General features: G+C 55.3%; 6 protein-coding genes across 6 annotated transcripts; 3 read left to right on the forward strand and 3 right to left on the reverse strand.

Annotated features, from left to right (window-relative positions):
• Positions 1–241: 241 nt before the first annotated feature.
• BZA05DRAFT_391870 (mitochondrial inner membrane protease subunit 1) lies at positions 242–1,010 on the forward strand. Its single transcript, XM_051483023.1, has 2 exons — positions 242–676; positions 732–1,010. Exons 1-2 carry the CDS (start codon positions 344–346, stop codon positions 909–911), a joined length of 513 nt encoding a protein of 170 aa, XP_051340991.1. The 5' UTR covers positions 242–343; the 3' UTR covers positions 912–1,010.
• BZA05DRAFT_391873 (phosphatidylethanolamine-binding protein) lies at positions 1,011–2,403 on the reverse strand. The gene is made up of 3 exons (XM_051483024.1): positions 1,916–2,403; positions 1,548–1,823; positions 1,011–1,466 (listed from the first exon to the last, which is right to left on the reverse strand). Exons 1-3 carry the CDS (start codon positions 2,277–2,279, stop codon positions 1,069–1,071), a joined length of 1,038 nt encoding a protein of 345 aa, XP_051340992.1. The 5' UTR covers positions 2,280–2,403; the 3' UTR covers positions 1,011–1,068.
• Positions 2,383–3,660, forward strand: BZA05DRAFT_391876 (ribosomal protein L4 domain-containing protein). The gene is made up of 4 exons (XM_051483025.1): positions 2,383–2,599; positions 2,674–2,779; positions 2,843–3,423; positions 3,504–3,660. The coding sequence occupies exons 1-4, from the start codon at positions 2,516–2,518 to the stop codon at positions 3,579–3,581; spliced, it is 849 nt and encodes a 282-aa protein (XP_051340993.1). The 5' UTR covers positions 2,383–2,515; the 3' UTR covers positions 3,582–3,660.
• A 267-nt stretch (positions 3,661–3,927) lies between these two features.
• BZA05DRAFT_391878 (ClpP/crotonase-like domain-containing protein) lies at positions 3,928–5,712 on the forward strand. The gene is made up of 3 exons (XM_051483026.1): positions 3,928–4,130; positions 4,196–4,354; positions 4,429–5,712. The coding sequence occupies exons 1-3, from the start codon at positions 3,999–4,001 to the stop codon at positions 5,635–5,637; spliced, it is 1,500 nt and encodes a 499-aa protein (XP_051340994.1). The 5' UTR covers positions 3,928–3,998; the 3' UTR covers positions 5,638–5,712.
• A 1,674-nt stretch (positions 5,713–7,386) lies between these two features.
• Positions 7,387–8,583, reverse strand: BZA05DRAFT_443223 (uncharacterized protein; the record flags this gene model as incomplete). The annotated part of the gene is made up of 1 exon (XM_051486834.1): positions 7,387–8,583. One exon carries the CDS (start codon positions 8,581–8,583, stop codon positions 7,387–7,389), a length of 1,197 nt encoding a protein of 398 aa, XP_051340995.1.
• A 7,681-nt stretch (positions 8,584–16,264) lies between these two features.
• BZA05DRAFT_466641 (uncharacterized protein) lies at positions 16,265–17,000 on the reverse strand (the record flags this gene model as incomplete). Its single annotated transcript, XM_051487799.1, has 1 exon — positions 16,265–17,000. The coding sequence occupies one exon, from the start codon at positions 16,998–17,000 to the stop codon at positions 16,413–16,415; it is 588 nt and encodes a 195-aa protein (XP_051340996.1). The 3' UTR covers positions 16,265–16,412.
• Positions 17,001–27,689: the final 10,689 nt, after the last annotated feature.

A 27,689-nucleotide genomic window follows, 5' to 3' on the forward strand; every position in this document is an offset into this window, starting at 1 on the left:
TTAAGTGGGCTCGGCCACGCAGAAATGAGCCCTTCGCCCCCCCGTACAATCATCATTCCGCCGCCACCGCTCCGTAATGTCCTGGCCACGGGGGTACGGCGAGGGAGATACTTATCAATCTCCTCCGTGGGTTGGACGGCAAGGACCCTAATTAAGGACCGATCCGATCCGCACAATTGTGTAACCATGTCGTTGTGACGTTCCAGCGGGACTCACGTACTAGTACTGTAGCATTTCCGGGGTTTCCTAGGTGCTGATAGACTCTAGAGCAGCGTACTCGTACATCCGGTCCGAGCGACCCAATCACCCTTTCGTCACCTCCCCTCACCTCCAACGACATGCAATGACCATCCCGACCAACATCCTGCTGCAACGCCAACTCCGGCTTCTCCGCTCCTCGGTGCTCGTGGTGCTCTGGACCCACCTGGTCTGGTCGAAATGCTTCTCGATCGGCGCAACCATAGGCCCGTCCATGCTGCCCACCATCAATGTCTCCGGCGACTGGGTGCTCATCTCGAAGTTCCACACGCGTGGCCGCGAGGTGCGCGTCGGTGACGTCGTCTCGTTTAAGCACCCGCACGATGGTGGCGATGTCAGGGTCGTCAAACGCGTGATCGGGCTGCCGGGGGATTTCGTGGTGAAGGATCCGAGCGATGGCTCAGGGGACATGTTGCAGGTGAGAGATAAATAATTCACTTGTTCACTCAGGGCAGTGCTGAGGAGAGGAGTAGGTGCCGAAGGGTCACATGTGGGTTACTGGCGATAATATGCCGCATTCGGTGGACTCGAGGTTTTACGGACCAATTCCATTGGCGATGGTGAGTGGCAAGATCATTGCCCGCGCAAGGCATCTATGGAAATGGTCGTGGATGAGGAATCCTCTGGATGAGGAGATGATGCAGGTCGATTGAGCGATCGAACTACATGGACTGAATCCTATCTACATACAACCATGTCTCTACACTATTCCTTCTCTGTAGATTCTAAAATACATGGGACGCCTTCCAACCTTGCATCCCCGTTTCGTTTGATATTTTACAGACAAGCGCTTCGTCGTCACCGGAACAATCACTCGTCCTTTACGCGCACCAGCATCCTATCCCAGCCCTCCAATCCGTGCTTCTGCATGATCTGCGCCGTGTTCTCGTCCCACTCCGATCTGAACAGGAAGGCACCGATGGCCTTGAGTTTCTGCTTGGCCTGGAAATTCCGTGTGTTGAATCCATCGCGGATGATCTTTCCCTTCAGGGCCTCGGCATCAATCTTTCCCTCCTGCTCGAAGACGATCACGGAGTAACGGTGGTAGGGAGATCCCTTCTGTACGTGCGGAGGAAGCCAGTCCACGATGGTATCTGAGGGTTGGGCTCCAGTGCCAACGGCTTGTGTTTGCGTTGGTGAGATTACGATGTTCGAGACCAGCCAGTGTAGTCGGTAATCGAAGGAGTCTTTGGCAACGTTGGGGACGTCTTCAGGTGGGGGTTTTGTGAGTAAATTGCAAATAGCTTATTTCCCTGTACACGCAGGAGTGGGGGGACAATTCGACATACCCGAGTCCACAACCACCACAGTGCAAAGCTTCTTCCCCGTAGTGAAAGGAATGACCTTGAATGTCGGCGGGGCCTCCGTCTTTGAAGAGTCCAAGATCGTGCCGGGCGGTACATCGTATCCCCAGAACCGCAGCTGCACATCGACCACGGGATCAAGCACGGGCAGCACGTCGGGGATCACGCTCAGCTGCGTCAAACGCTGCATCAGAATCGGCCGTCGGTATTCCCTCCATTTCCGGTTTGCAAGGAACCTGTAGACCGGCTTGTTCAAATTGACTGTGTAGAACGCAATAAACATCAGCGACGGCCCTTCCTCCTTCTACCATCACAACCGCCGCCGATGCCGGGGGGGGGGGGGGTCATCGTACTTGTTCCCCGGTCAAAGTTGTACTTGACTCTGGGGTTGTTGATATCAGCCTGGATCTGCAGATATTCCAGGTGCTTAGTCAATTCCTTGATTCGATGATGGTTGACCTTGTCGCCCTCCCGCTCAACGATGTCGGCGATCTTCTTTCGTTGGTAGGCAACAGCCTCCATCTTCTCCAAGCGGTCGGCGCGAATCACTTTGAGCGCGAGTTGGTACGTTTGGAACGGCATGCTCTCTATCGTACGCACTCTTGCGGCTCCATCGTCGCCGGCTTTTAATCTCAAGCCGCGGGAGAGCACGGTAGGACCGCTGCAGGAGATCGTGGGGCGCAGTCCGTGCGCCGTGAGCGACCGCACGCAGTTCATGGTGGGTGAAGAAGGTGTCGGTGGTTGGTGGGGCGGGGGTTGGCGGGTGGGTTGCAGTTGAGGCTGTTAATGAAAGTTGAGCTCAATCAGCAGAAAAAAAGTAGCCTCTTCCGGAGAAACCCTGCAACCCTTCCTTCACCATCGAGACTCAAGAGCCTCCTCCATCTCTACGCTCAACTCACCAACTCACCTCCGCCGCCCCACCCCGCCGACCGCGAGCGTTCGAATCAGCAATCATGGCTGCCGTGCGATCGATATACTCCAAAGCTGGGCTTTTCTCCGGCAAAGGCAGAGTCGGCGTCGTACAGGATGTGCTGAAGGTGCGACCGACGCCCATCGATATTGACTCCCCCGATCTGGAGAGCAGCATGCTGACTGATTGTCGGATCAACAGCCGTTGTTCGGATCCTCACGGCCAATGGCCACGGAGGCCGCCTTCAACCACGTCCGAATCATCCCCGCCGAGCCTCCGGCGCCTGTTCCCTTCGCGATCCGAAAAGGTGACACACCCGTCATCCTCCGACGCACGGCAAAAAACCACAACTGACACGCCTCTCATGTAGCACCCACGGTCCTCGCGACACTACACGAGTTCCCGTCGATGGAGCCCGCGCGCTTCGAGCAATTCCCGAGCACCTTCCTCCACGCCCCGTTGCGCCGCGACATCCTTCACAAAGCGATCGTCTACGAGGGAGACGCCCACCGTTGGGGCCGCGCAAAGGTCAAGACCCGTGGCGATGTCCACGGTAGTAGCCGCAAGATCCGGCCGCAGAAGGGAACAGGTAAGGCGCGTCTCGGTGATAAGAAGTCGCCCATGCTGCGTGGTGGAGGTGTGGCCCACGGCCCGCATCCTAGGGACTTTTCCAGTGACCTGCCGAGGAAGATTTACGATCTGGCTTGGAGGACGGCGTTGAGCTACCGGTATCGCCGTGGAGAGTTGTTTGTGGTCGGCAATGAGTTGGAGATAGGACTGCCGGATGCGGGGCTTGCTGCGGCCATCTTCAAAGTCCATGACTGGGGACATGATGCTTCGCGCTCGCTCTTGATTACTGCTGAGCTTAGGCCGAATATGGAGGATGCTATGAAGGTTTTGGGTGCGGAGGGGAGGGTTCTGACGGCGGATCAGGTCGATGTGAAGGATCTCGTGAGTTTCCCTGACTGGGCGCCGCCCTGACCTATCTACATATTTGCAAGAAGACAACTGACGTCTTCTCCGTATCGCAGCTGGAGACTGGAAGGGTCATCATCGAACGGGAGGCATTGGCATGGTTTGAGCAAGAGCACGGCATCGATGCTGCATAAGATGGATAACCAAACAGGAGAATAGACCAAAATGTATATTTATGTACGATATAGAAATAGCATGAATATCGGCCGTGACAGCAAAAATTCCGCAAGTCAATGGCCGCATAACGGGCCTCCAATCGCATGAATCTCCATGTCTGTCTGTCGTCTGCCTCTCGTGGCCACCCCTCCCCCACCCCCGGTTTAGCGCATGGTGGGGCAATTAACGTCGCTTGCAAAATTCTGGTTACACACACACGTCCGGTCAGACCCACGCAGCGCCGACGATCAGACAGCCAGACAGCGACATCTTCTCCCTCGGCCCATCCAACGCACGCCGCATTGCGCCGAACCGTCCAACCGCCCAACCTCCCCCCCCCCACCCACCCCTCTCCCCTCCATTCCTTTATACCCGTACGACAACCGACAAAAAGGATGGTTCTCCGGCCCGTGCTCAGCTGCGTCCGCGCACCACGAGCTTCCTCCTCCTCCATCTTCTCCACCATTACACGACTGGCAATGCCTCTGCGCGCAAAGATCTTGCACCCTGCGTTTACGCAGTCTATGGTATGTTTGTTTGTCGAGCCAGTTCACTGTACCGTACCCGGGATTGACGCGTGGGAAAAAAATAGTCTTCGAAAACGACCCCACCCTCGCTGCGAAAGAATAGCGATCCCGACGATGTCCTGGTCGGAAGCACGTACGGAATGCGCACCATTGAGCTCAACCGCCCCGCGAAGCACAACTCGCTGAACGAGTCCATGATCCGCAAGATTGTGCCGCGGCTGCAGGTCTTTGCTCCCTCCTCCTCCTCCTCCCGTCTACAGGTGGTGGTGGGCTCGGCTGAAATGTGGGGTGGATTTAGGAATGGGAGAAATCACAGCTGGCAAACCTGATCGTCATCAAGGGAGCGGGGGAGAAAGCGTTCTGTGCGGGCGGGGACGTAGCCGCGCTCGCCGAGAAGTGCATGAAGGGGCCCGAGGGAGTGACCGAGGCGATCAAGTTCTTCGCGCTCGAGTACCGGCTCAACCACCTGATCGCGACGTACTCGAAGCCGTATGTAGCGATCATGGACGGCGTGACGATGGGCGGCGGGGTGGGGCTCAGCGTGCACGCGCCGTTCCGCATCGCCACGGAACGCACGCTCTTCGCTATGCCCGAGACAAAAATCGGCTTCTTCCCGGACGTCGGCGGGTCCTTCTTCCTGCCGCGCCTAGACGGATACCTGGGTACCTACCTGGCCCTCACCAGCGCCCCGCTGAAGGGCGTCCACACCCTCTACGCCGGCATCGCAACACACTACCTGCACTCCTCGTCGCTGCCCGACCTCGAGCAGCGCCTCTCTGAGCTCTCCTTCGCCGACAACGCCTCGATCACGGAGCGCAACAGCATCGTCAACGCGACAATCGAGGAGTTCGTGACGGGCCTCCCGCCGAACGAGCCATTCGTGCTCTCGGGCGACCTCCGCCGGCGCATCGACCGGTGCTTCAGCCACTCGACCGTGCCAGAGATCCTGGCGGCGCTCACCGCCGACGGTAGCCCCTGGGCTCTCGAAACCATCTCCGCCATCAACGCGCGCTCGCCCACCGCCGTTCACGTCGCTTTACAGCAGATGCGCGTCGGCCGCGAGTGGACGATCGAGCACACGTTCCAGCGGGAGTACCACATCGCGGCACACTTCATGCGGCACGCGGATTTCGTCAATGGGGTATCCTCACTACTAATCCGCAAGGACAAGGTTCCGCCCGCGTGGAATCCCGCCACCGTCGGCGATGTCAAGCAGGAGGATGTAAACGCGTTCTTTAATCCTCCCGTTGGCGCGAGAAAGCTGGATATGTTTAAGCAGGGCGCCCCGGATTTTAAGAATTACCCGCATGCGTTTGGACTGCCGAGTGAGGAGGGGCTGGGCAGGATGGTTAAGAGGGGACGCTACACGCTCAGGGAACTCGTCGATAAGGTCGTCGATGAGTGGGATGGCAAGGAGGGAGTCAAGCAGAAGGTCGTCGATGTTGTCGAGAGACGCTGTGGAAAGGACGTCAATGGGTATCTCACGTGGGATGGGAGGGAGGATTAGTGGGGGAGGGCACGGGGTGGCCGGTGACGAGTGATCCAGAGTGCTTAGCTCTGCGCACATGTACAGTAAAATATGTAGTATGATACGTACCTTGTGTATATTGAGAAGGTGAACAGAGCGGATGTGACATCCACCCAAAACCATCGTGCAGAATCGACAGGGTTTGATAGAGTAGAGTACCTCTCACCCACCGCAGACCGGGCAACCCCTCCATCCACACACACACACACCCAGTCCACAGAGTCCACAGAGTCCACAGAGTCCACGCACCGAAGGGCTAATCGCAAAGTTGCGACCCCGCCACCACCATCACCACTACTACATAGAGTAACAAACGGCAGTACTGCACACACACCCTATATACTCTAGTAGAGTCACACATATATACACGCACTCTGACTCTGAGCTCTCTCTGGGCTCTCCGCACACACTCTCTCAAATAGTGAATAAGGTATGGTAGAGTATGGTAGATGATGGTTATACGCGGATCCAACACGCCTTCCACACCATGCCATGCCATGCTCATGGGAAAGTAGACTGCAGAATTGAGTTCTCTCGTACGGCACCACCACATCGCACCGCACCGCACCGGTGTTTTCCGCCGTGCAGTGCAGAGGGGAGGGAGGGATTGGAGGGGGGGTGGCGGAGATGGAAGTCCTTCCGTTCATCCATCCAATGAGTCAGTCGGGCAGTCGTCAAGCCATCCATCCAGTGAGCCATCCATCACGATCACTCCTCACATCGACGTTTCCTCGCTTTACCATTTCCGAAACTCCGAACTTCCGAAGTTCCGAGCTGGAGAATCCGAGCTGGAGAATCCGAGCTGGAGAATCCGCGCTGCAGAGCTGGAGATGCTGGTGCAAGAGGAACTGGAAACATCGTCGTGATAGCCATGTAAGTAAACGAGAGAACAAAGTTAACTATCATAACGACGTGACTACTAGGTGAGTTACATAAAACTACAATACAATCCTCCACTTCCCCTCCTGCTGTCTCCTCTCTCCCTCCGTCTCCTCAGATCCTCCTTCAGATCCTCCTCCTCAGATCCTCCCCTCAGTCCACCTCTATCAACCTCCGCACTCAACGAGTCAACATACATGAACCTCAGAAACTAAGTAGACATACCGAAAAACGACCACCAAATTCAAACCACGCCCCCACCCCCCACCTCGGACTCGACTGTCGATAAAAGATACTTAAATCATACAAAATACAAAATACAAAATACAAAATACAAAATACAAAAGGACACAAATCAAACCCCCAAATAACGCCAATCGCAGCGCCGCCACCCGAACCCCCCAGAGTAAAACAGTAAAATCGAGAAAAAAAAATCGCCCAGATTCCGGGTCTTTTTTTGGCACGAAAAAAGCAACGTAGACGTAAAAAAAACCCAAATAACAAGCGCCAGAGGGAATGAAATATGATGGATGAGAGTAGCAAGAGAAGGAAAGCGGGAATCACCGTTCCCGGGACCGAGACCGAAAAACAAGCAACAAGCAACAAATCGCCATGCAAAGGAAAGATCAAATCAAAAAAAGCAAGTACAAATGCAATCAAAATCAAATAGCCTTCCCAAGACTCAAGGAAAGAAAGCAAATACACCACCAACGCGAACAAACGAAAACGAAAACGAAAACGGACAAGGACAAGGACAAGGTAGGAAATACCAATTCCTGTACAGGACCTATTATTTTTTTGTTGTTGTTCGTTATTTGTTTCGGAACCGCCCCGGCCGTAAAGCCTCCCTTATGGCGCGCTCTTGAGCATCTCCAGGTCATATTCTCCGCCGTCCTGGAGCGCGGGGTGGATCTTGCACTCGGGTATATCCGCCGAAGACTGGGAGGTGTAAGAGTAACTCGATGCATTACTCGCCCTCGCGCTCCTTCCCAGCGGCCCATCTGCAAGCCGGATCGCCTCGTTGCTGAGATACTGTCGGATCTGCAGACACTCGCAGGTGTTGTGTTTCAGCAGTTCGTTCTTGAGCTGGAGGACCTCCTCCTTCAGCATCCCGACGCAGGCTTTCAACTGCTTGCTGGTGTTTTGCGCGTCGCGCGCGTCGCTCTCGAGGTCTTGCATCCACGCCTTCTTCTTCTGTCTGCACTTGCTGGCCGCTACGCGGTTGCGCTCCAGGAACCGCCGACGCTTCGCTTCCTGCACCTCGGGTGCTTCCTCGCTGGTGGAATTCTTGCGCGATTTGCGCACCGATTGCGTCGAGGAGCGGCGGCGTTTACTCGGTCCACCACCATCACCACCTCCACCGTCCTGTGAGCCTTCCCCCGAGTAGTTGCTCGATGTACGCCGCTGGTGCGCGGGAGAGGTGCGCGGGGACAGCTCCGGGGAGCCTTCGGGGGACATCAGACGTGTGGGGAGGATGAGCGAGGAGATGTGTGAGAGCGTGGGGGATTTGTGGTAGTCCTCCGGCGGAGTGACCTGACCGTGAATTGTGCGTGTGGAATCGTTGGGCATGTGGGAGATCAGGCTATCCAGTGGTGAGATATCACCGGGTGGCCCGTACTTATCCGGCTCGTCCCCGGAAGAGTCCGGCGGTGATGGCTGGCCCACGAACGAGCTCGTGATCTGTATCGGTGCGATTCCGTCTTGCTGTGCTCGAGACGCCTGCTGCGACTCCGCCACCGAGGTGGTGCTCATCGAGAGCGGAGGGGGCACGAACGAGGATGTGTAGCCACCGAGAGCTGGCGAGTCACGGAGGCCCCGCCATACGTCTGCGCTCGTGGGGGAAAGCTGTCGGTCCAGCGAGGGAGAAGCTAAGGGCGTCAATCGCGGGGAACGGAACGAGGAATCCGGCATTGATGTTTCCGGTCCGCCCTTCGAGTCACCGGCGGGAAAGTCAAAGTACGACTCGATCTCCATGAAAGCGGAATTGAAGAAGCCCGAAGGAGTCTCCGAGGTGGTGGTTTGCGATTGCTCCGACATGGCCGGCATGTTTGCGAGACTATCTTCCCGTCCAGGTGAAGTGAAGTTGTTGTTTCGTAGGTATTTAGAGCTAGCTCGAAGCTCGCCAGGAACAGAACAGAACTGAATCTCGAATCAATAGCTAGATCGAAGCTCGCCAGGAACAGAGCTGAATCTTTCGTCAATGGCGGGGTTTGTAGTGGTAGTGGGTGGTGGGAGGTGCAGCCCTTTTACGATCCGATCCTGAGTGATGGGCAGAACTCGAATCCTTGCGGTGGTACAGCTTTAATTGTGGGGGTGGGAAGGTGGTGGAGGATAAAGGCCTGCTGGGAGCTGCAGAGCATTAGATGAGATTTTCTGCTGGGGAAGAGGATGTGGTGGAGGAGGTGGTGGGGTGGTGGGGGAGGGCTTGCTTTCAAGAGCTTGCAAGCTGCGGTCGTTCTTGGGTGGCAACGGGGGTGGGTAGTGGTGATGGTGGTGGTGGTGGTGGTGGTGGTGGTGGTGGTGGTGGTGGTGGTAGTGCAGAAGTGCATATGGGGAACAGGGAATGGATGGGATTCTGCTCACAGAAAATATATGCGGGAAAAATACAATGCGTGTCCGTCCGGTTTGAGCACCACACAAAAAAGAGCTCACAACCTGCACGCAAGTGCGTCTTGGCCGATTGATTGATGTCCCTCGTGCGGACTGTGTGCGCGTTCAAAGATGGAGAGGAAATAAAACGGGCAATTCTCTGGGAGAGAGCTACGGAGATGAGTCGGTCGTGGGCCGGCAGTGCTCTACTTCTTGACTATCTCGTCCTTTCGTTGGATTGTGATATGTGAGCGATATATGCGAGATCCGGGCCTATGCTCTGCAACGTTGAACTGTGGGGCCGGCGAGCATGGACCGGAGAGAGAAAAGATGAGGAGGAAGAAGAAGAAGAGTGAGGTAGCAGCAATTGGGCAGGAGGCCGCGGGAGCTGGCTCAATGGACTATGGAACGGGGCCGATAGCTGCCAACAGCAGGCAGGCAGACAGGACGGGTAGGACGGCGCCGTAGTTACTGGTCTTACGCGCGTGGGTGTGTGTGAGAGAGAAAGAGAGAAAGAGATTGAGAGATTGTGTGTGTGTGTGTGTGTGTGTGTGTGTGTGTGTGTGTGTGTGTGTGTGTATGTGTGTATGTGTGAGTCTTCAGCTGGGAGGTAATGTGGTGGTTGTGGTGGTGGTGGAGTCTGGCCGGTTGCGTTCGCTATCGCTCTCGGTTTCTGCTCTCGGTTTCTGCTCTCGGTTTCTGCTCTCGGTTTCTGCTCTCGCACACTCTCTGCTCTCGCACAGCTCTACTGGTGAACCAGGTAGGTGCAGGGGCTTCTGTCTGGCTCGTGCGTGCGTGCTCGGATGCTTCAAGCCCAAGTCTCGCGAAGCCGATTTGTTCGCTCAAGATTGCCTTCGGTTCCAGATTTCAGGTATGTAGATATCTCACTGACGTCGAACCGACGGTACCGCTGGGCTCGTTACGATCGATCGGAGGGTGGTAGGAGAGTAGGAGAGTCCGATGGCGCTGGTGCCGGGCTCGTGCCGAAGATTAGGCGACGATGATGGTGGTGATGCGATCGGTGGAGCGTGCACGGCGGCGGTGGAGGAGGTGGAGGTGGTAGTAGTGGAGGTGGTAGTAGCAGTGGAGGGAGGTATCGAGGATGAATTGCTGGGCGGTTTGCTTGCTGAGGCGTAGGCAAGTTTGTATGTAGACGTTGACGTTCGTGAGAAGGCTCCGGGCAAGCAAGTTGGTAGGTACGGTAGAAGTTAAACGGCTGCTGCTATGATGTACTGCTTCACTTCGCGAGATACACACACATCGCGACGACCAGGAACAGCCAGGCTATACAGTAGTTATAGCAAGTACGTTTTCTCTCTCCTCGACGATCACCTACCACTGCTACCACCACCACCACAACAACGGTACTGCCACAATCCGGGCAGTTCTGCGGGTGGTGGTGGTGAGGGGGGGGGGGGGGGGGCTTGTGCTTCCTTGGCTCGTTGACCTTGACCTTGACCTTGGAAGCGGCCCACCATCAATTTAATCCAATCGAGATTGTCGGAGCGCAAGTCCACCCCCAGCAGCAGCTGCTGATCGACGGCAACGGGAACGTCTCGGGGGGGGGGGGGGGGGGGGGGGTGATGGGGGATAACTAGGCTAGGCTAGGCTGTATCGTAGATGTGTACTAGTGTGTAGAGTACTCTACTCCACTCTAGATATGATGTGTGTCGCACAGCCAGTCAGAATGTTTGCCGGGCCATGTGTGATGCGGTACGTAGAGTACTCTGCGTATTGTATATGGAGTAGAGTAGAGAAGATACAGCTACGGTGGTGATCTGGGCACACGACTCCGGTGGTGACGCGAGCACGATTCTTCGGATTCACAGCTATGCTCCGGGCAGTCGGCTTCACAGCAGTGCTCGCTCTGGGGGCACTCGGCTCCGATGCGAGCATCATTGCTCGGCTTGACGAGCAGCCCTCCCTCCCCCGCCATGCAGCAAGAGAGACACGGCTTTGCAGTACCGCGCCCGCCCGCCCGCCCGCACGCATTGACGCCTCGGCCAATTCCGCACCGTCATCGAAACGAGGGAAGCGCAAAGGTTCCTTCCATGTGCTCGGGCTCTTTCTTTCTTTTTCTTCTTGTTTTTCCTTTTTCCTTTTTCTTATGGGCTGGGAGGAAAGGAAAGAGGAGGAAGGAAAGGAAAGAAGAGGACATGCCACAGTGAGGCGGGCGGGCGGGCAGGCCAGCAGCGGACGGACGGGCTACAGCTGGCCAGAAGCGGAACAAACGGCGACGGAGGAATGGCCTTTGGCAGCCGGCCCAGCAGCGAGCGAGCCAGCACCCAGCAGCGAGCGAGCCAGCACCCAGCAGCGAGCGAGCCAGCACCCAGCAGCGAGCGAGCCAGCACCCAGCAGCGAGCGAGCCAGCACCCAGCAGCGAGCGAGCAACGAGCGAGCGAGAAAGAAAGAGAAGCGATCATAGATAGTGCACCATACTGCATACGCTCATCCATCATCCATGAATCCGTGAGATGCGCAATGCAAAATTAGAAAGAAAATCGGCATCAGCAACTGCAATCGGCTCTACCAGCGATTTGCGTGTCCACTGGTGTCCATGGTGTCCCACTGTCCCAACAGCCGAGGGGGGGCAGGGAGGGGGAGGGAGGGGAGGGAGGGGGGGCCATCAGCCTGGAACCGTAACCGGTTCCGGCTAGCTGCCGCAGCGAGAGAGGGAGGTGTGCGAGGTGCGGCGGCTTTGTCTGACGATGCGAGACACACTCGGAGCTGCCTCCCTGGCCAATCAGAATGGTGCGGGGGGGGGCGGATGGGAATGGTGGGGAGGAAAGAAAGAAAAGAAAAGAAAGAAACAAAGAAAGAAAACGGCCGTGAGGGGAATAACGCGGGGGAGGTGAACAGGTCAGAACGGAGGGCGCACGGGAGAGAAGGGAAGAGAGCTTCGTGGAATATGCCGGGCGCTGCTGGAGGGAGTGGGCTGGAGTGGAGGGGAGGGGAGGGGCACTGCTAGAATCGGCAGAGGAATAGTCAGCACTTCTCGTCTCGACAGAGTAGCACTGCGAGGCTCCATTCGGTAGGGTAGCACTGCGAGGCTCCATTCGGTAGGGTAGCATTGCTCGTCTATGCCAGAGCAGAGCAGCACTGCTCGAATCGACTCGGCAGAGTGATAGATACCTGGCACTGCTCGCCTCCATCATACCGGAGCAGAGCAGCATTGCGAGACTCGACAGAGCAGCACTGCTCGTCTCGACTCGGCAGAGGATGTAATCGCACTGCTCGCTCGCCTCCACCAGAGCAGAGCAACACTGCTCGCTCGCCTCCACCAGAGCAGAGCAACACTGCTCGACTCGGCAGGGCAATGGCACTGCTTCAACTCGTGTCTCCTCACGCACTCACCGTATTCAGCCACCCACCCCTCGATCCGGCATAGCAGCGTCCCACTGTCCCAGTCATCCCCCGCGTCCGAACGCTCGCGAAGCCACTTACCAAGCTACAAGGAAGCCACTTACCACTATCCACTCTGCAGTCAGCCACCTCAACCAACTGCTCACTCACATCTGCGGCGGCGAAACCCCGCGAACCAAAGTGGCGCATATCTACAAATCATATGTGGAAATCGGGGCGACACAAGAAATCGGATGCCGTTTCCCCGTCCACCCAGCCATCCATCCCAACCGACACACAGATATCGTACCCAGAGTAGCGCGGAGGCGTGGACCGTGGTGTATGTGGAGTAGAGCATGGCCGATCATGCCGTCATAACCCTCGTCCCCCCGGCCGCTCCTGCCAACCCGCACGCACGGATGTCACTTGCGAGATGGATGGATGGATGGATGGATGGGTGGATGGGTGGGTGGACAGGCGCGCACGCTGGACCGTGGATGGATGGATGGGATGGGATGGGATGGGAGAGAAACAATCTCAGGCACCACGTAGAGGACCTAGAGTAGGTACACAGACACACACACACATGTGTGATGCGCATCGAGGAACCATCATCATCTTGCAGCACCAGCAGCAGTACTTACCTACCGGTGTGTGGTAGCAGTGTGTGGTAGCAGTGTGTGGTAGCTGCTGTGGCGATGTGTATGGTATGTACAATGATACGCACGCCCGGAATCGTGAACGATCCTGGCTGAAATCCTCCCCCCCTCCATATCACTTGCCTATCCAAACGCGTGTCCGCGGGGATGAAAGAGATGGAAAAAAAGGATGGAAAAAAAGGATGGAAAAAAAGGAAGGAAAAAAAGGAAGGAAAAAAAGGAAGGAAAAAAAGGAAGGAAAAAAACATGGGAATGGGATGGGATGGGAATGAGGGTGGCGTCGCCGCCGTCGCCGTCCGTCGTTGTCCGTCGGAGAGTTTCCCCGAGAGCCTCAGTCTCAATGCAGATCGACCACCGGGTTTTTGATTCTTTCCTTTTGGAATTTGATGTGATGCATCACTGCTCACTGCTCACTGCTCCGAGGCCTGCCAGCCATCCGTGTCTCGTGCCCCCGAAAGTACCTGCGGCACTCGGCTTCCCACCGGTTTGCCTATCCGCTCCCCAATCCCCCCACTCTTCCACTCAACTAACCAACGCCCCTCGCCCCTCGCTCCGAAACCTCCCCTCACCCCTCGCTCCGAAACCTCCCCGCTCCCACTCCAACTCTATCTGTCGGCTCGATGTGTGCCCGTCCACTGAAGCCGCCCGCCCGACTGCGGATGATGATGCGTCGCCGTTTCGGGATGGCAGTTGGGCACCGTAGCTGAGCTGCGCTCATCGGGTATGTAAGAGGTAAGAGGCAGGTAGAATAGGGAGAGGAGGTAAGCAGGCGGGCGCCGTTTCCAGAACCCTCCCGACGCATCGAGAGGGAAAAAACGTACCTATTCCCGCCGATAGGTACCCATTCGGGACTCCACGCCTCTGGAGCGACAGTGAAGTCTGCTCCTCCTGCCTATATAGTATCAGCTGCGTCGTTCGTGTGTGATGGATGTGTGAGACCAACAACTCAACGGTTCACAACCAACCGCCACACGCCACATCCATAATACCTACCCATATACCCACCTGTCTATATGCCTGTCTATATACTCTGCGGAACACCGACCCACCTACCTGGGTGCACACCGTACTGTACTGTACTGTACCGTCAACGTTGGAAAAAAGTTCCGTCCTCGCAGTTCTTTGTTGTCGTCGGTGTGCTGAAAATCCTGCTTCGTCAGTCTTGGGAGATGCCCCGGCGGCGCTGTACGTAGGTGCGTAGGTGCGGAGGTGCGTAGGCATGGAAGGTAGAAGATACGTATCCGACCAGACCAGACATCGCCGGAAATCGATATTGCTCGACGATACCTACATGGAGTACAAATCTCGAGTTACTTTTTGTGTCACTCGATGTGTCGATCATCACCACGAGTAGGTACCAGGACGATCATCCAGTACGGTACCCACGGAGCCTCCCACCGGATGACCGGGCTCAGATATGCAACCGGGGATTTTCGCTACGTTTTATAGAAATTCGGAGCGTAACGCCGGAGAAATGCCACTGCCACTGTGGATCTGAACCCAGTCGACGGGGGGAGAGCAGGAAAGTGGAGTGGAGGAGAGGAGAGGGAAGACTCGGAAGGAAGGAAGGAAGCTGGCTACAACTCGGCATCACCAGCAATATCACGACATCCGTTCCAAAACACAAAGCATCACGTGCTCCGCTGCCGAGTGTTATCCTATGATTTCGTGATGCTCCTCCCTGCCTCCGAGCAACAATCTACCTAGCCAGCCAGCTAGGCACTCCGTCCGGCAAAAAGAAAAGAAAAGCCGCAACGCAGGCTTGAATCTTAGCAAAAGAGCGTCCTCCCCAAGGTTTTAGCCTTGCACAGCCGCGCCGATGGACCTTCTAAGTTCCCACCACCTAGGAAATTCGCTATGTACCACTGAGCCAGATCACTACCTGATGTTTTTGCGGATAGCGAAAATATGAACCCGCGAGGCATCGATAACCCACCACACTGTATGCAGATACGTGCAGCAACCCACCGCCATACCCATACGCAGAGAACCCCCGGCCGATGGACCTTGGAAGTTGGGCATACACCCCCATCACTTGCGAAGTTGGCTCCAACTACTCTATACTGGGCCATAATCTTTGCTGGTGGCTTTCACGCTTTGAAAATTGTAATACCCGAGGAGGCATCAGAGGCACCTGCTATGACTCGGCATCACCATGAATTCCACAACACCCGTTCCAAAACAAAACAAAACTTCGCGTCTTTGCACACGGCTCGATTGCCAGCCCCCCACCCTTCCACACCGCCGCCGGGGTCGAGAGGAGATATAGGCTATAGCACACACAGACGAAAGTGGAGGTAGAGGTTGATCGTCTAGGTATTCTCTGGATGGTGATGAGAGAGAGAGAGATAGAGAGGCCTCTCGGACAGCCTCTCAAGCTGAGTTCCCATGGTGCGTCCCTGAACCCGTGTGACTTCCCCGCGGTAGGACAGAAGCTCGTTGCTCGGCGTAGTTTTACTGCTTCCACTACTTTCACTGCTTCCACTGCCCTCGATAGCCTGAAGTGTGAACTAAGCTATCATCGAGGCTCGCATCTCAAAACCTGCAATCCAGCACTCCGCCACCAACAACCCCGCATACGTTCAGATAGCCATTGCTAGCCACGGACTGCAGAATATGCACAAAACGGACCTTCCGACGACTGCTAATACTGGTACCAGTAACCAGACTCTCATCGAGACCTTTCGGGATAGCTCCGCTGAGGCCATGGACCGAATCAAGACGCAAGCCTGACCACTGACGACGTCAAAATTGCCCTTTGTATTCGCAAGCATGGATGATCACTCGGCGCTTTACTTAACTCAACGCGACTCTCGATTATCTTGGGAGGACGACCGGCTAGCAGATGGTTTTGTGGAAAATTGTGGGAACGGATGTGGCACGTACAAACTTACGGAGCGGTGGTGGAGCGTGGCTGGACCACGGTATTCGCGGACGAGAGATGCGGTAAAGTCATCCGGTGTTTCTCACTCGCCGCAACGGACTAGGTCTCTGGTATATTCTCTCATTCTCGGTAAGACCATGCAGTTCTCGTTCTCGATTCCATGCTTCCAATGGTGCCTGTATAGGCCGGCGACAGCCGCCTCCACTTCCACTGAACGAGGGAAAATATTACTATCAAGTACATTAATTAGGTACTCCGTCTATGATCGTCCAGTCGTTATGCGTACGCGGCCCCAGCCGCCAGCCCCAAAACTCCATATAATCCTCTACTAGAGCGCAGCACAGTATCCAATCCAATCCAATCACAATCACAACTCCTGCCTCCGCGCGCCCAACGTTCCCCTACACTTCACACTCCCTTAACAACTCGACCACGTGCGTATCCCTCCACGCCTCCGCCAACTCCAACGGCGTGCGTCCATACCTATCCTCGACCTCCTTCTCCGCACCATTCTCCAGCAGCAACTTCACCATCCTCCCACTGCCCTTGCCCAGCCCGACCGCGAGCAGCAGGACGGGGTACGCAGTCGCATCCGCGCCCGCCTTTAGCAGTGCCTGCACAGCCGCAAACGCATCGTGCCACACCGCGACGGCGAGCAGGGGCGCGGGCGCGCCCGGCGAGGTCGCCAGGCCCGGTGTCGGCCCGACGGGGAGGTGGTGCATCCGTGTGGCGGGAAGCCCGCGCTGTAGGAAGTGAGAGAGGGGCTGGTCGCGAAGGAGGTGCGCGAGGAAGGCGCGCTGTGAGCATGAGGTGCGGTAGAGTCGGCTGTTGAGGAGATGGTATAGCCGTGGTGAGGCCTGGGCGAAGCTGGACAGCGTGGGTGTGCTCAGGTGGTCTGCGATCGTGAGGAAGAGCTCGTTCGGGAGAGTGAGGAGGGGTGCGCTGCTGGTGCTGGTGCTGGTGCTGGTGCTGGTGATGGTGCGTGCCATGCTGGCTGCTGGTTGCGGCGAGGGAGAAATGGTGTTGCGTTCTTTCGTTCTTGCGTTCTCAGGGAGGTGGAGGAGGAGGAGGAGGAGTCAACTCGTCCGTCCGCTAAAGGTATATATCGCGAGTCGTCGATCCGTCAGGTACGGGGTGTTTATGGAGGCAGCGCAAGTTTTGGACGACAGAGGGCGTCCCTGACGGAACCCTCCTAATATACACAGTCCCTACACAGCGGTTCCGAGAACCCGAGGGAGAGAGGGAAGGGAAATGTATCCCCTTCCACTCCCGTTCCACTCCCGTTCCCCTTCCCTTCCAAGTTCCCAGCCCCGAGGTTTCGCACCTATCGATCGAAGCCCGGGGAGGAAGATAAAGCTCGGCTACGAGCTCCTGACCAGGCATGCAGGCAGGGCATGTCGCTGATTGAACCCCTGCATGAGTGACCAGCCGTGCTGCGTGCATCGTCATCCCAGGTCCCGGGTGCACACGCACGTGCATATTATGAGATGCCACCGCATCTCGCAGTGCAGCGTATACGGGTATACACATGGTTAACTGCCGCCCGAGAGGGTCGAGACATAACGAGTGGATATATCGGGGAAACAGCCAATTAGGCGGGAATCGTAAACACATCTGTACCATTAGAATTGACCGGTAAAGAAGAACCAGGTATGATACCGGTAGGTACTCGGCCAGGACCAGCGACATCGCGAGCTGAGCGTAGCGTTCTACTAGTAGTAGTTAGTAGTAAGTACCAGGTCCGGCCACGAATCAACATCATCAGCTGGAAGGTGGAACACGTCGCGGACTCGCGGACTCGCGGCGATCTAGAGTAGAGCGGAGTATAGTAGACGCCTTCTCACGGGATCACGGGATCCCGCCCCAGTCGCCCTAGCCCCGACTCCCCACAGCCGCACAGCGTGCGATAGGTAATTAATCCTAGCCGTTCCACGCGAGCAGGGAGTCCACCTAACTCTAACTACCGATCAACGGAATAATAGAACAATGGAAGAAGATCAATGGAAGGGGATCAATAGAACGATGGAAGGAGCGTTGCAGGCTTGCCGCCGCAGAAATCCCCGGTGGACTCGCGATGAGGGATGAGGGATGAGAAATGAGCGATGAGGAAGTGCGCGTGGGTCTTGTGCTCCGCTACGCCTTGTGGATACTTAGCCAGATAACTACCGGCCGCTCAGCGCGCAGGTGGAACATCAAGTGGGTACATACCGGTATGTATGCTTACCGCATCGTTGCTGCATCGTTGCAGTACCGTACTACTAGTTAGTAGAGAAGCAGAGAACACAGAGATAGAGAAGTATCTATGTGGAGTAGAAAACTTCGGCACGTGCCCCTGACGTTCTTCCTGGCCCGACACTGGCCCGACAGAGCTGAGCTGAGCTGAGCTGAATCCCCTGTTCCACTCTATACCCACTAGTAGTAGACGGGAGTCGGGACTCTCCCACGACGTTCCCGCGAGACGAATGCTCTCGGACGCGATAAGCAAACTGCGATGATAGTAGGTACTAGTAGTACCCCACAACCTCGCGGACGATCCGGCGGACTCTGGTGGGCTCTGGCGGGTTGGTTTGGCGTAGGGCCGTTGCGGAGACGTTCCATGAGTAGTTACCTTGTATCTACCGGTATCTGAATTCAGCTGCGTCATTCCTTTGGAGATCCAGTTGACAGCTATATACTAACTACTGTATTACCTGTTGCCACAGTCGTTTAATGAGAGTATAGTACGAGGTGGGTTATGAAAGCCTCGCGGGTTCAAAATTCCGCTCGGAGCGAAATCACCAGGCAGTGATCATGGCTCAGTGGTAGCGAATTTCCCAGGTGGTGAGAAGATCCATCGGCTGTACAAGGCTAAAGCCTTGGGGAGGACGCTCTTTTGCTGCGGTTCAATACGTGGCTCAGTTTGTTTCTTTCTTTTTTTTGATTTCTGTGGTGCTGCGTGGGTGCGCAGTCGAGTGATTGTTTTGTGGGCGAACCATCGACGAGCATCACGAAAACGGCGCCTAAGCGGCTAACCCGGAAACTGACGGGACCTCAAACACCTCACTACCCGACGAAGCAGCTAAGGAATACATACCTCCCCAACATCGACTTTCATGCACTCGAAGCATGCCGATGTGAATACCGAGTCCAAGCAACCCTAACTGTCAGCAGCGGCGCCACATCGTGCTGGCCGGTAGCGGGGCCGCAACCTACGGCCGGCCAGAGTGGGCAGGAAATGAGTGCGGCGGTTCGCCATAGTCTAGATAGGCTGCATGCTAAATAAACTGGAGATCTCTCTCTCTACCCTTACTGTCAACATCAGCCGCGGCCCCCGGGCCCGCACATCTCTATGGTGAGATATATGAGGGATGGAAGAAGGTTGAGAGGAAGCGGAAAAGGAAAGGGAAATGTAAAGGGGAGGAGAGAGATGTGGGATTGGGAAGTGAGGGAAGCCTCCCGTCGTGGGTTGATAATGCTCGTAGCAGGGGCGGCGTATTTGTGACCGTCTTCATTGGCGGAAGCAGGAACGCCAGGCCGCAAAAGGCACGCAACCCCCATAGAAAGCAGTCGGAAGACTTCAAACGAAAGGACAGAGGGCAAGTGGGGAGAGCGGCCGAGTCAGTCTGTAGGAGGGAGGGAGGTGGGAGAGAGTGGGTATGCAGGCCCATATGAGCCTTTACCGTGTATTTACATTGCTGGGACAGGTCAGGGCGGAGGGTAGGATACAATTAAGAAATATATATGGAAATGGAGAGAGTGCGCTACCATTCAGCAATCGTCTACCTATTCTGGGGGTTCTCTGTGTATTACCATGGTGGACATGTATTGGAGCATCGTGCTCGTGGACAAAATGCAAACCGAAGCGCATACTCAATCAACCGTGCTTATGAATATCCTGTCATCTCGCAAACCGAGTCTTTTTCGTCTTCATTGCCCACCCACTTTCAGGTCTGCCGGATCCACCACCGCAGAGACTACTGTCAAATGAGCGTTCGGAGATGTGGCCGTCGGGTAGTGACGCCGGGGCGCCGCTGGACGCCGCCGCCGGACGAGCGGCCACCAGAGGCAACGAACGGGTGTGTGTATAGATAGAGGCCTACCTCCGTGTGTATAGACAAGTCAAGTAAACCAGACGATATATTTGACAACTACGAATGCCGAGCATGTGAATTGAGAGCGGTTAAGGAGCTATATTAGTAGCATACAAGTCCCTTCCCGCCCCGACGCAATTCCAAGCCTTGACTTTCCATTGACCCTACTCTTTTCCTCGCTATGTACAATTCAACTTCACGCACACCGCGGCCCCAACGACCCATCATAATCCATTCCAAGCCAACGTTTCACGCATCGAGTCCGTACCCCTTGTAGACTCCAACACTGTGCGCACGGAGCCGCTGATGGTTGATAGGACCATGAGGGTGCTGAGGTAGATACGCATTACGGAGGAGGAGGGAGGAGGAGGGAGGAGGAGGAGGCCTAGAGGTAGCGCTCTATGGGCAATGAGTGGATGGAAGAATTTGATACATCCTATGGGGTAACAATGCCTCTTTATTGCTTACTTGGCCATCACTAAAGTAAATGCTTATATGTTAGCATGTTGAAATATACGGGTAGACAGATGATGATATTCTATTGGATACAGAAGACGAACCTATCGTCTACGGCGCAGACCTCTATTTAAGACTGAGAGGCTACCAAAGGTTGGCCGCCGAACAAAGTTGGCCGCTTATCAGAGTCCGCCGGGCCCGCTCATCAGAGTTCGCCGCCGCCGCGTAACCATATACTCGTCCATGGTTCATAGTGGCCGTCGAGACTCTTCCAGAGCCGAGACTCTTCCACCGCCAAACCTTAACTCGTGGCGAGATCTCCGGGCGACTAAAGTTTGACATAGCATACACAAGGCATAGTACCGTACTTAGCTACAATGCGTAAATAAATACTACGTCATTATCATCAACAAGATGTAAAACGGTCGGAAATCACAATCACGAAACGATTACAGCTCATGCGCGTCAATGCCCCTCGAGTCACCATTCACAATACGAATCAAAAAGAGGGTATTAAAACAAAAACATAAATCAAACAAAAACAAAAACAAAAACAAAAACAAAAACAAAAACAAAAACAAAAATAAAAACAAAAACAAAAACAAAAACAAAAACAAAAACAAAAACAAAAAACAAAAACAAAAACAAAAACAAAAAACAGAAAATAAAAACAAAAACAAAAACAAAAACAAAAACAAAAACAAAAACAAAAACAAAAACAAAAACAAAAACAAAAACAAAAACAAAACAAAACAAAGGATTCCGGAGCTCCTTACTCCCACCCCGAGTGGCCGGCCAGCTCACGGCTTACTCCTCAACGGAGCTGCCAGAGGATCCGGCCGAGTCACTCTCGCTCCCCTCCTCCTCGGCCTCTCCAGCCTCCTCGCCACCAGTCTCAGAGTGAGGACCCAGGTCCACCCACTGCAGACGGAAGTCTGCAGCGGTGGACAGGAAGTCCTCACCCTGGCGATACGCGCGGGATACCCCGCCGACCCGGTGTTCGAGGACTGAAGAGACCTCGCCCTCCGCCGACACCACCACGTACTGGTGGAGGCCGCGCTCCTCAAGAGGAATGCGCGCACCATCCACCAGGGGGACATACCCCACTGGGCCCCCACGCTGGGGGGCCTCGGCCACGTGGTCGTGGTCATCGCGGTAGAGGATCTCCTCCTCTACCTCTGGGGCGAAACGGGTGGTGGGGACCACCACCGACTCGTCAAAGTCGGAGAGGTCCGGCTCGCCACCCATCTCCCCCTGCTCCACCGGGGCCGCAAGGCCCTGCGAGGCACCTCCCACGGCACCAGCGGTTTTAGCCAAATCATCATGCTTCTGCTGAAGCATGTTTGGCTTCCGCCGCTGGTTAAAGTGAAGAAGGTATGCTTCTGCAACCTTCTTCCACTCCCGTGGGAGGCCCTCTGCATCGAAGGTGTCCCGGACGTAGCGGAGAATCCAGTCCTCCTGCTCGTCCGTGTACCTCCGCCGCGTGCCATCCTCAATTGAGGATTTGGCCTTTTTTGCGGCGGGGTACTCGACAGCGGAAGGCTCCCCAGCCATCCGCTTTTCCTTCCAGGGAACAGTGGTGGTGGCCACAGCCACGGCGCCCTTGCGCCTCTTGGGAGGAGTAAGGGTGGCCTCCTCCCCCTCCCCGTCCATGGCCTTAGCCGGACGCTTCCCCTTCGCCTTCTCCGAAAGGAGAGGCAGAATCTCCCCCCCGTCCTTGCTGTCCCCGGCCATAGCCGGGCGCTTGGAGGGGAGGGCCGCGTGTGGCCCCCCGGTGGCAACCGCGACCGCTTTCTTATTGAAAGGGTCGGGGTGTGAGCCAGCCAGATGGCTGAACTTCACCGAGAGCGAAGGAAGAGTCTTCGCTCTCGCCGGGCCGAACTTGCCATTGTAGGCGTTCGTAATCGCCGTCCACGGGCGACCCTTGGCTGAAGGGTAGTTGGTCTCAACATACTCCTTCAGCCAAGCCTCTTCGTCGCCCGTGTACGGCTTGGGCTTGACGTAGGCGCCCTTCTTGGGCGCGACGGGAGGGACAACGGGCGCACCCGCGCCAACCTCCCTCTCCTCATCAGAGGAGCTGCCCGAAGTGGCCTCGTCAGATCCCGCCTCGGCGGGAAGGGTGGCCACCTCGGCCGTGGCCTTCTGGCCACCCTTCAATTTCTTGGCCGCCGGGCCATCATCCTGCCCATTTTGGTGGGCGGGAGGGGCAGTGGCCTTCCGCTTCGTCCGTGTCGACACGGACTCGGCCACCGTGATGCCGTTCGCGTCTGCTTCGACTACAGGTGCTGCCCCCCTCTTCTTGGTGGCAGCTATCGTGGTGACCGGCTTCTCGGAGGCCGTCGTCTCTGCTCCTTTCGCCTTCTTGTTGGCCACAGGCCTCCGCCGAGTGTCTTCTCCTGCCGTCTTCTTGTTGTCCGCCACGTTGCCCTGAGCCTCTGATTTTTTCGCAACCTCGCTAGCCACCACAGCTTGGTTCGAATTGGTGTGAGCTGGAGTTGTCGCTGCATCCTTACTTGTTGACTTGATGACTGCAGTCTTTCGCCGAGTCTCTACCCCTGCTGCCTTCTTGTTGACCACAGCCTTTAGCTGAGCCTCTGGTACTGTCGCAACCTCGCTAGCCACCACAGCTTGGTTCGAAGTAGTAATAGCAGAAGACGCCGCGTCATCCTCGCTTTTAGGCTGGTTGACCGTCGCCTTCTGCCGAGTCTTTCCGCCTTTGGTCTTCTTGTTGACTACAGCCTTTCGCTGAGCCTCGGATCCGTTCGCAACCGCGCTAGCCGCCACAGCTTGGTTCGAATTGCTGAGAGTTGGTGTTATCGCTGTATCCTCACTCGTAGACTGGTTGACCGAAGCCTTCCGCTGAGTCTTTCCTCCTTTGGTCTTCTTGTTGACTACAGCCTTTCGCTGAGCCTCCGATCCGTTCGCAACCGCGCTAACCGCCACAGCTTGGTTCGAATTGCTGAGAGTTGGTGTTATCGCTATATCCTTACTTGTTGACTTGATGACTGCAGCCTTTCGCCGAGTCTCTGCTCCTGCCGCGTTCTTGTTGACCACGGCCTTTAGCTGAGCCTCTGGTACTGTCATAACCTCGCTAGCCGCCACAGCTTGGTTCGAATTGGTGTGAGCTGGAGTTGTCGCTGCATCCTTACTTGTTGACTTGATGACTGCAGTCTTTCGCCGAGTCTCTACCCCTGCTGCCTTCTTGTTGACCACAGCCTTTAGCTGAGCCTCCGATCCGTTCGCAACCGCGCTAGCCGCCACAGCTTGGTTCGAAGTAGTAATAGCAGGAGACGCCGCGTCATCCTCACTCGTAGACTGGTTGACCGAAGCCTTCCGCTGAGTCTTTCCTCCTTTGGTCTTCTTGTTGACTACAGCCATTCGCTGAGCCTCGGATCCGTTCGCAACCTCGCTAGCCACCACAGCTTGGTTCGAAGTAGTAATAGCAGAAGACGCCGCGTCATCCTCGCTTTTAGGCTGGTTGACCGTCGCCTTCTGCCGAGTCTTTCCGCCTTTGGTCTTCTTGTTGACTACAGCCTTTCGCTGAGCCTCGGATCCGTTCGCAACCGCGCTAGCCGCCACAGCTTGGTTCGAATTGCTGAGAGTTGGTGTTATCGCTGTATCCTCACTCGTAGACTGGTTGACCGAAGCCTTCCGCTGAGTCTTTCCTCCTTTGGTCTTCTTGTTGACTACAGCCTTTCGCTGAGCCTCCGATCCGTTCGCAACCGCGCTAGCCGCCACAGCTTGGTTCGAATTGCTGAGAGTTGGTGTTATCGCTATATCCTTACTTGTTGACTTGATGACTGCAGCCTTTCGCCGAGTCTCTGCTCCTGCCGCGTTCTTGTTGACCACGGCCTTTAGCTGAGCCTCTGGTACTGTCATAACCTCGCTAGCCGCCACAGCTTGGTTCGAATTAGTGTGAGCTGGAGTTGCCCCCATATCCTTGCTCGTTGACTTGATGACTGCAGCCTTTCGCTGAGTCTCTACCCCTACCGCCTTCTTGTTGACCACAGCCTTTAGCTGGGCCTCAGATCCTTTCGCAACCTTGCTAACCGCCGCAGCTTGGTTCGAGATGGTTAGAGTAGGAGGCGTTGCCCCATCCTTACTCGTTGTTGTGTCTGTGCTGGTAGTCGATTGTCCAACATTGGTATCTGATGTGTTGAGCGCAGTATTGACTCCGCCGACTCTGGCAATTGCCTTGTCTTTGGCTGCTCTCTTCCTGGGTGACCGAGGCGGAAGTTTGTCTGGGATCTTCTTGGGTGCCATAGTTTTCTAATGTAGGGCACAAACTACGCTGAGTATGAAGTGCTGAACTTTAATCGAGCTGTAGTGAGCGAGGAGTGCGTTAGCAGACTGCATAGAAGTGGAATAGTTGGATGAGAAGATTGTATGTTGCTGATCATAGAAGAATTGTGAAGGAAGGGGTGAAGATAACTTACAATGTAGCAGAGCGAAAGCTTTGATCTTAGATGCAAATTATTCGTAGATGCAAATGATTTGTGGTTGCAAATGCTTCGTGGATATCCAAACAATGTCGAGCTACAGTGAGTGAAGAATGTAATTAGTGGACTGTAGAAACATATAAGTGGATCACCCAGTGAGGAATATTGTATGTTGTTGATGGTGATGGACGAATTGTGATGGAATGGGGGTGAGAATAACTTAAAAAGTCGCAGAGCGAACGCTTTGGCTGTAGATGCAAATGCTTCGTGGATATGCTAGAAGTTGTCGAGCTATAGTTAGTGAAGAATGTAATTAGTAGACTGTAGAAACATAGAAGTGGAACACCCAGCCGGGAGTATTGTATGTTGTTGATGATGATAGATGAATTGTGAAGGAAAGAGGGAGAGGATAACTTACAAAGTCGCAGAGCGAAAGCTTTGATTGTAGATGCTTGGATGCTACAAATGGTTGAGGATGTAAGAGGAAGGAGGAAGGAGGAAGGCGGAAGGAAGGAAGGAAGGAAGCAGAGGGGTAGAGGAAGGAGACTGAGGATTGTTTCTGGGCCCGATGCCAAGACAGTAAAGTGGTGGGTGAGTAGGGCTTGTTTTTAGGGTAGGGCTGGTGATAAAGGGTATGGCTAGTGATAAAGGGCTAGTGATGAGCGCCTCGTGAAAACGTTGGGTGGAGCGGCGAAATTGAAGGCATATCGCCTAGTCACATATCACTCGACTACTCCTAACCATACGGCGTGTTCACCAGACAGCGATGTCGCTACACCCTTTGTGTGCAATGCGGTACCTCAGTGCTTCGTCAGGACGATGCTCCGCCACAGCGAAAATTGAAATATTTAGAGATATCGAGTCATGGGTTGTGCACGAATGCACGTCATGTCGAGTGCGACACCGCAACACATATTCTCGCAGCAGCGAATGGTCACCCGAGCACTCTTTCCTGAAGATTGTCGTGAATCCGATCCCCGAATTCCCGGCCGCCCTGGCCGCATGCAGTACTGGTCAGTACCGCTCCCGGCGGTGGGGCGATTGCGATATCACTCGGTACAAAGCAGTACTGAGCGCTACCTGACTGTACCACTCACATGTTTGCTGACAGTCACGGCCGCAAGTAACACACGGCGATAGTCCTCTACTGTGTGTCCGGTACCAGACAGTACGGTTGTCTAACAGCAGAAATGCAGCGGTACCGGCCAGTACTACCTATCAATACAGCGCAGTAAGATGTGAGCAGGGCGCGGCCTTGCTGATTAGGACCTGATAAGGTCCAGGGTGCGTGTTCGCGCCCTGCACCTAACCAGGTCGTGAATACGCCCGCCATAGGTGGCCTGCTCTCCGACGTGACTTTTTGTGCAAATCGATCAGCCAGCCAAGGGACTTCTATTGAACCGCAGCAAAAGAGCGTCCTCCCCAAGGTTGTAGCCTTGTACAGCCGATAGACCTTATCACCACCTGGGAAATTCGCTACCACTGAGCCATGACCACTGCCTGGTGTTTTTGCTGATGGCAAAAATATGAACCCGCGAGGCATGCACCGATAACCCACCACACGTGAACAATGTAATTACATAACTCAAAAGATTGCATATACATGGCGATTTCTGCTTGCCTTGCCTGGAAAAGCTACTTGTCTTAGATATATCCGAATACTTGTCAAGTGGTCCTGGCCAGGACAAAAGCCGAGGAGAACCGCTTTACAAGTTACAACTACCTATGGAGCTCGCCGCCGGGTTCGCCGGCATAGTTAGGTAGATATACTCGAAACTCACCGACACCTACAAAGCTGCACCTGCCGCCATCGTTGGGATCTGAGACGCTCTCGCTCTCTCTCTCAAACCGATTGTCACTCGCCGAGCCGAGCCGCGAGCACAATACCTAACTCTGGATGCTCCGTGCGGCCAACAGGTGCCGCTGCGTGGACCCTGGATGCGGGATATGTGCGGATGGAGTGTGAATGGGTCAAACGCGAGCACTACGAGCACTACGAGGTAGTCAGATGCGGAAGACGACGAGGACGAGGAACAAGATTTGCAGGATACGTTGGAAGAGTTCTAGTCTGTCATCTTGGGTCTACGACTCTATGGTCTGCTGGTGGACATTCTCGTTGAAACATTTCATGTGTTGATGCTGGCCGAGGGAGATCGTGGGGGAAGGGAGGGAGGTCGAGGGATTGTGAAGTGTGAAGGCTCTGGGAATGAAAATGTATGGTGGAAAAGTGGGGCAGGAGCAGTACCTACAGGAGGGGGTCGTCGGCGGGGATATAGGGCCAGGTGTAATAGGCCTTCTTGCTTACCATTCCCCTCATCGCTCCAATTGGTATTCACAAGAACGAAGATAGAAATAAACTCCAACTGCACAGCCAGCCACTCCGCCGAATCGTTCAATCGTATTCCGTAATGGTGCCCGATTTCTGCATCTCACACCCTCATTCCACCGTACCCCCTTCCATACTGTCTCCAAGCTGGACGGGCACAGCAGCTCGCGCCGGTATACCCGAAATCCGTCAGCAAACCGGACATTTCAGCGACCGTCGAGGACCATATCAGCTGGCCTGGTTCACCACGACTTGTCGATGACTGCTTTTGACGGAGAACAGTGCACGCAACGAACATTGGCGACTGCTGAAGTCTGAGTGTCCGTTGGGTGAATTCTGGCGGTTCTTCGGAGTATAGTAGCATGTAACCGCTGGGCCTATGTGGCA

This window comes from Tricharina praecox (assembly GCF_024521635.1).
Source record: "Tricharina praecox strain CBS 144465 chromosome Unknown BZA05scaffold_7, whole genome shotgun sequence".
NCBI lineage: Eukaryota > Fungi > Ascomycota > Pezizomycetes > Pezizales > Pyronemataceae > Tricharina > Tricharina praecox.

Excerpts from the sequence above, each read along its gene's own strand:
- BZA05DRAFT_391870 (XM_051483023.1), top strand. The coding sequence starts at position 344 with ATGACCATCCCGACCAACATCCTGCTGCAACGCCAACTCCGGCTTCTC. Across the intron at positions 677-731 it reads GCTCAGGGGACATGTTGCAG|GTGCCGAAGGGTCACATGTG; the intron begins GTGAGAGATAAA and ends GGAGAGGAGTAG.
- BZA05DRAFT_391873 (XM_051483024.1), bottom strand. The coding sequence starts at position 2,279 with ATGAACTGCGTGCGGTCGCTCACGGCGCACGGACTGCGCCCCACGATC. Across the intron at positions 1,824-1,915 it reads CAACTTTGACCGGGGAACAA|TCAATTTGAACAAGCCGGTC; the intron begins GTACGATGACCC and ends CGTTCTACACAG. Across the intron at positions 1,467-1,547 it reads TGTGGTGGTTGTGGACTCGG|ACGTCCCCAACGTTGCCAAA; the intron begins GTATGTCGAATT and ends CCCCACCTGAAG.
- BZA05DRAFT_391876 (XM_051483025.1), top strand. The coding sequence starts at position 2,516 with ATGGCTGCCGTGCGATCGATATACTCCAAAGCTGGGCTTTTCTCCGGC. Across the intron at positions 2,780-2,842 it reads TCCCTTCGCGATCCGAAAAG|CACCCACGGTCCTCGCGACA; the intron begins GTGACACACCCG and ends CCTCTCATGTAG. Across the intron at positions 3,424-3,503 it reads AGGTCGATGTGAAGGATCTC|CTGGAGACTGGAAGGGTCAT; the intron begins GTGAGTTTCCCT and ends TCCGTATCGCAG.
- BZA05DRAFT_391878 (XM_051483026.1), top strand. The coding sequence starts at position 3,999 with ATGGTTCTCCGGCCCGTGCTCAGCTGCGTCCGCGCACCACGAGCTTCC. Across the intron at positions 4,131-4,195 it reads CTGCGTTTACGCAGTCTATG|TCTTCGAAAACGACCCCACC; the intron begins GTATGTTTGTTT and ends GGAAAAAAATAG. Across the intron at positions 4,355-4,428 it reads AGATTGTGCCGCGGCTGCAG|GAATGGGAGAAATCACAGCT; the intron begins GTCTTTGCTCCC and ends GGGTGGATTTAG.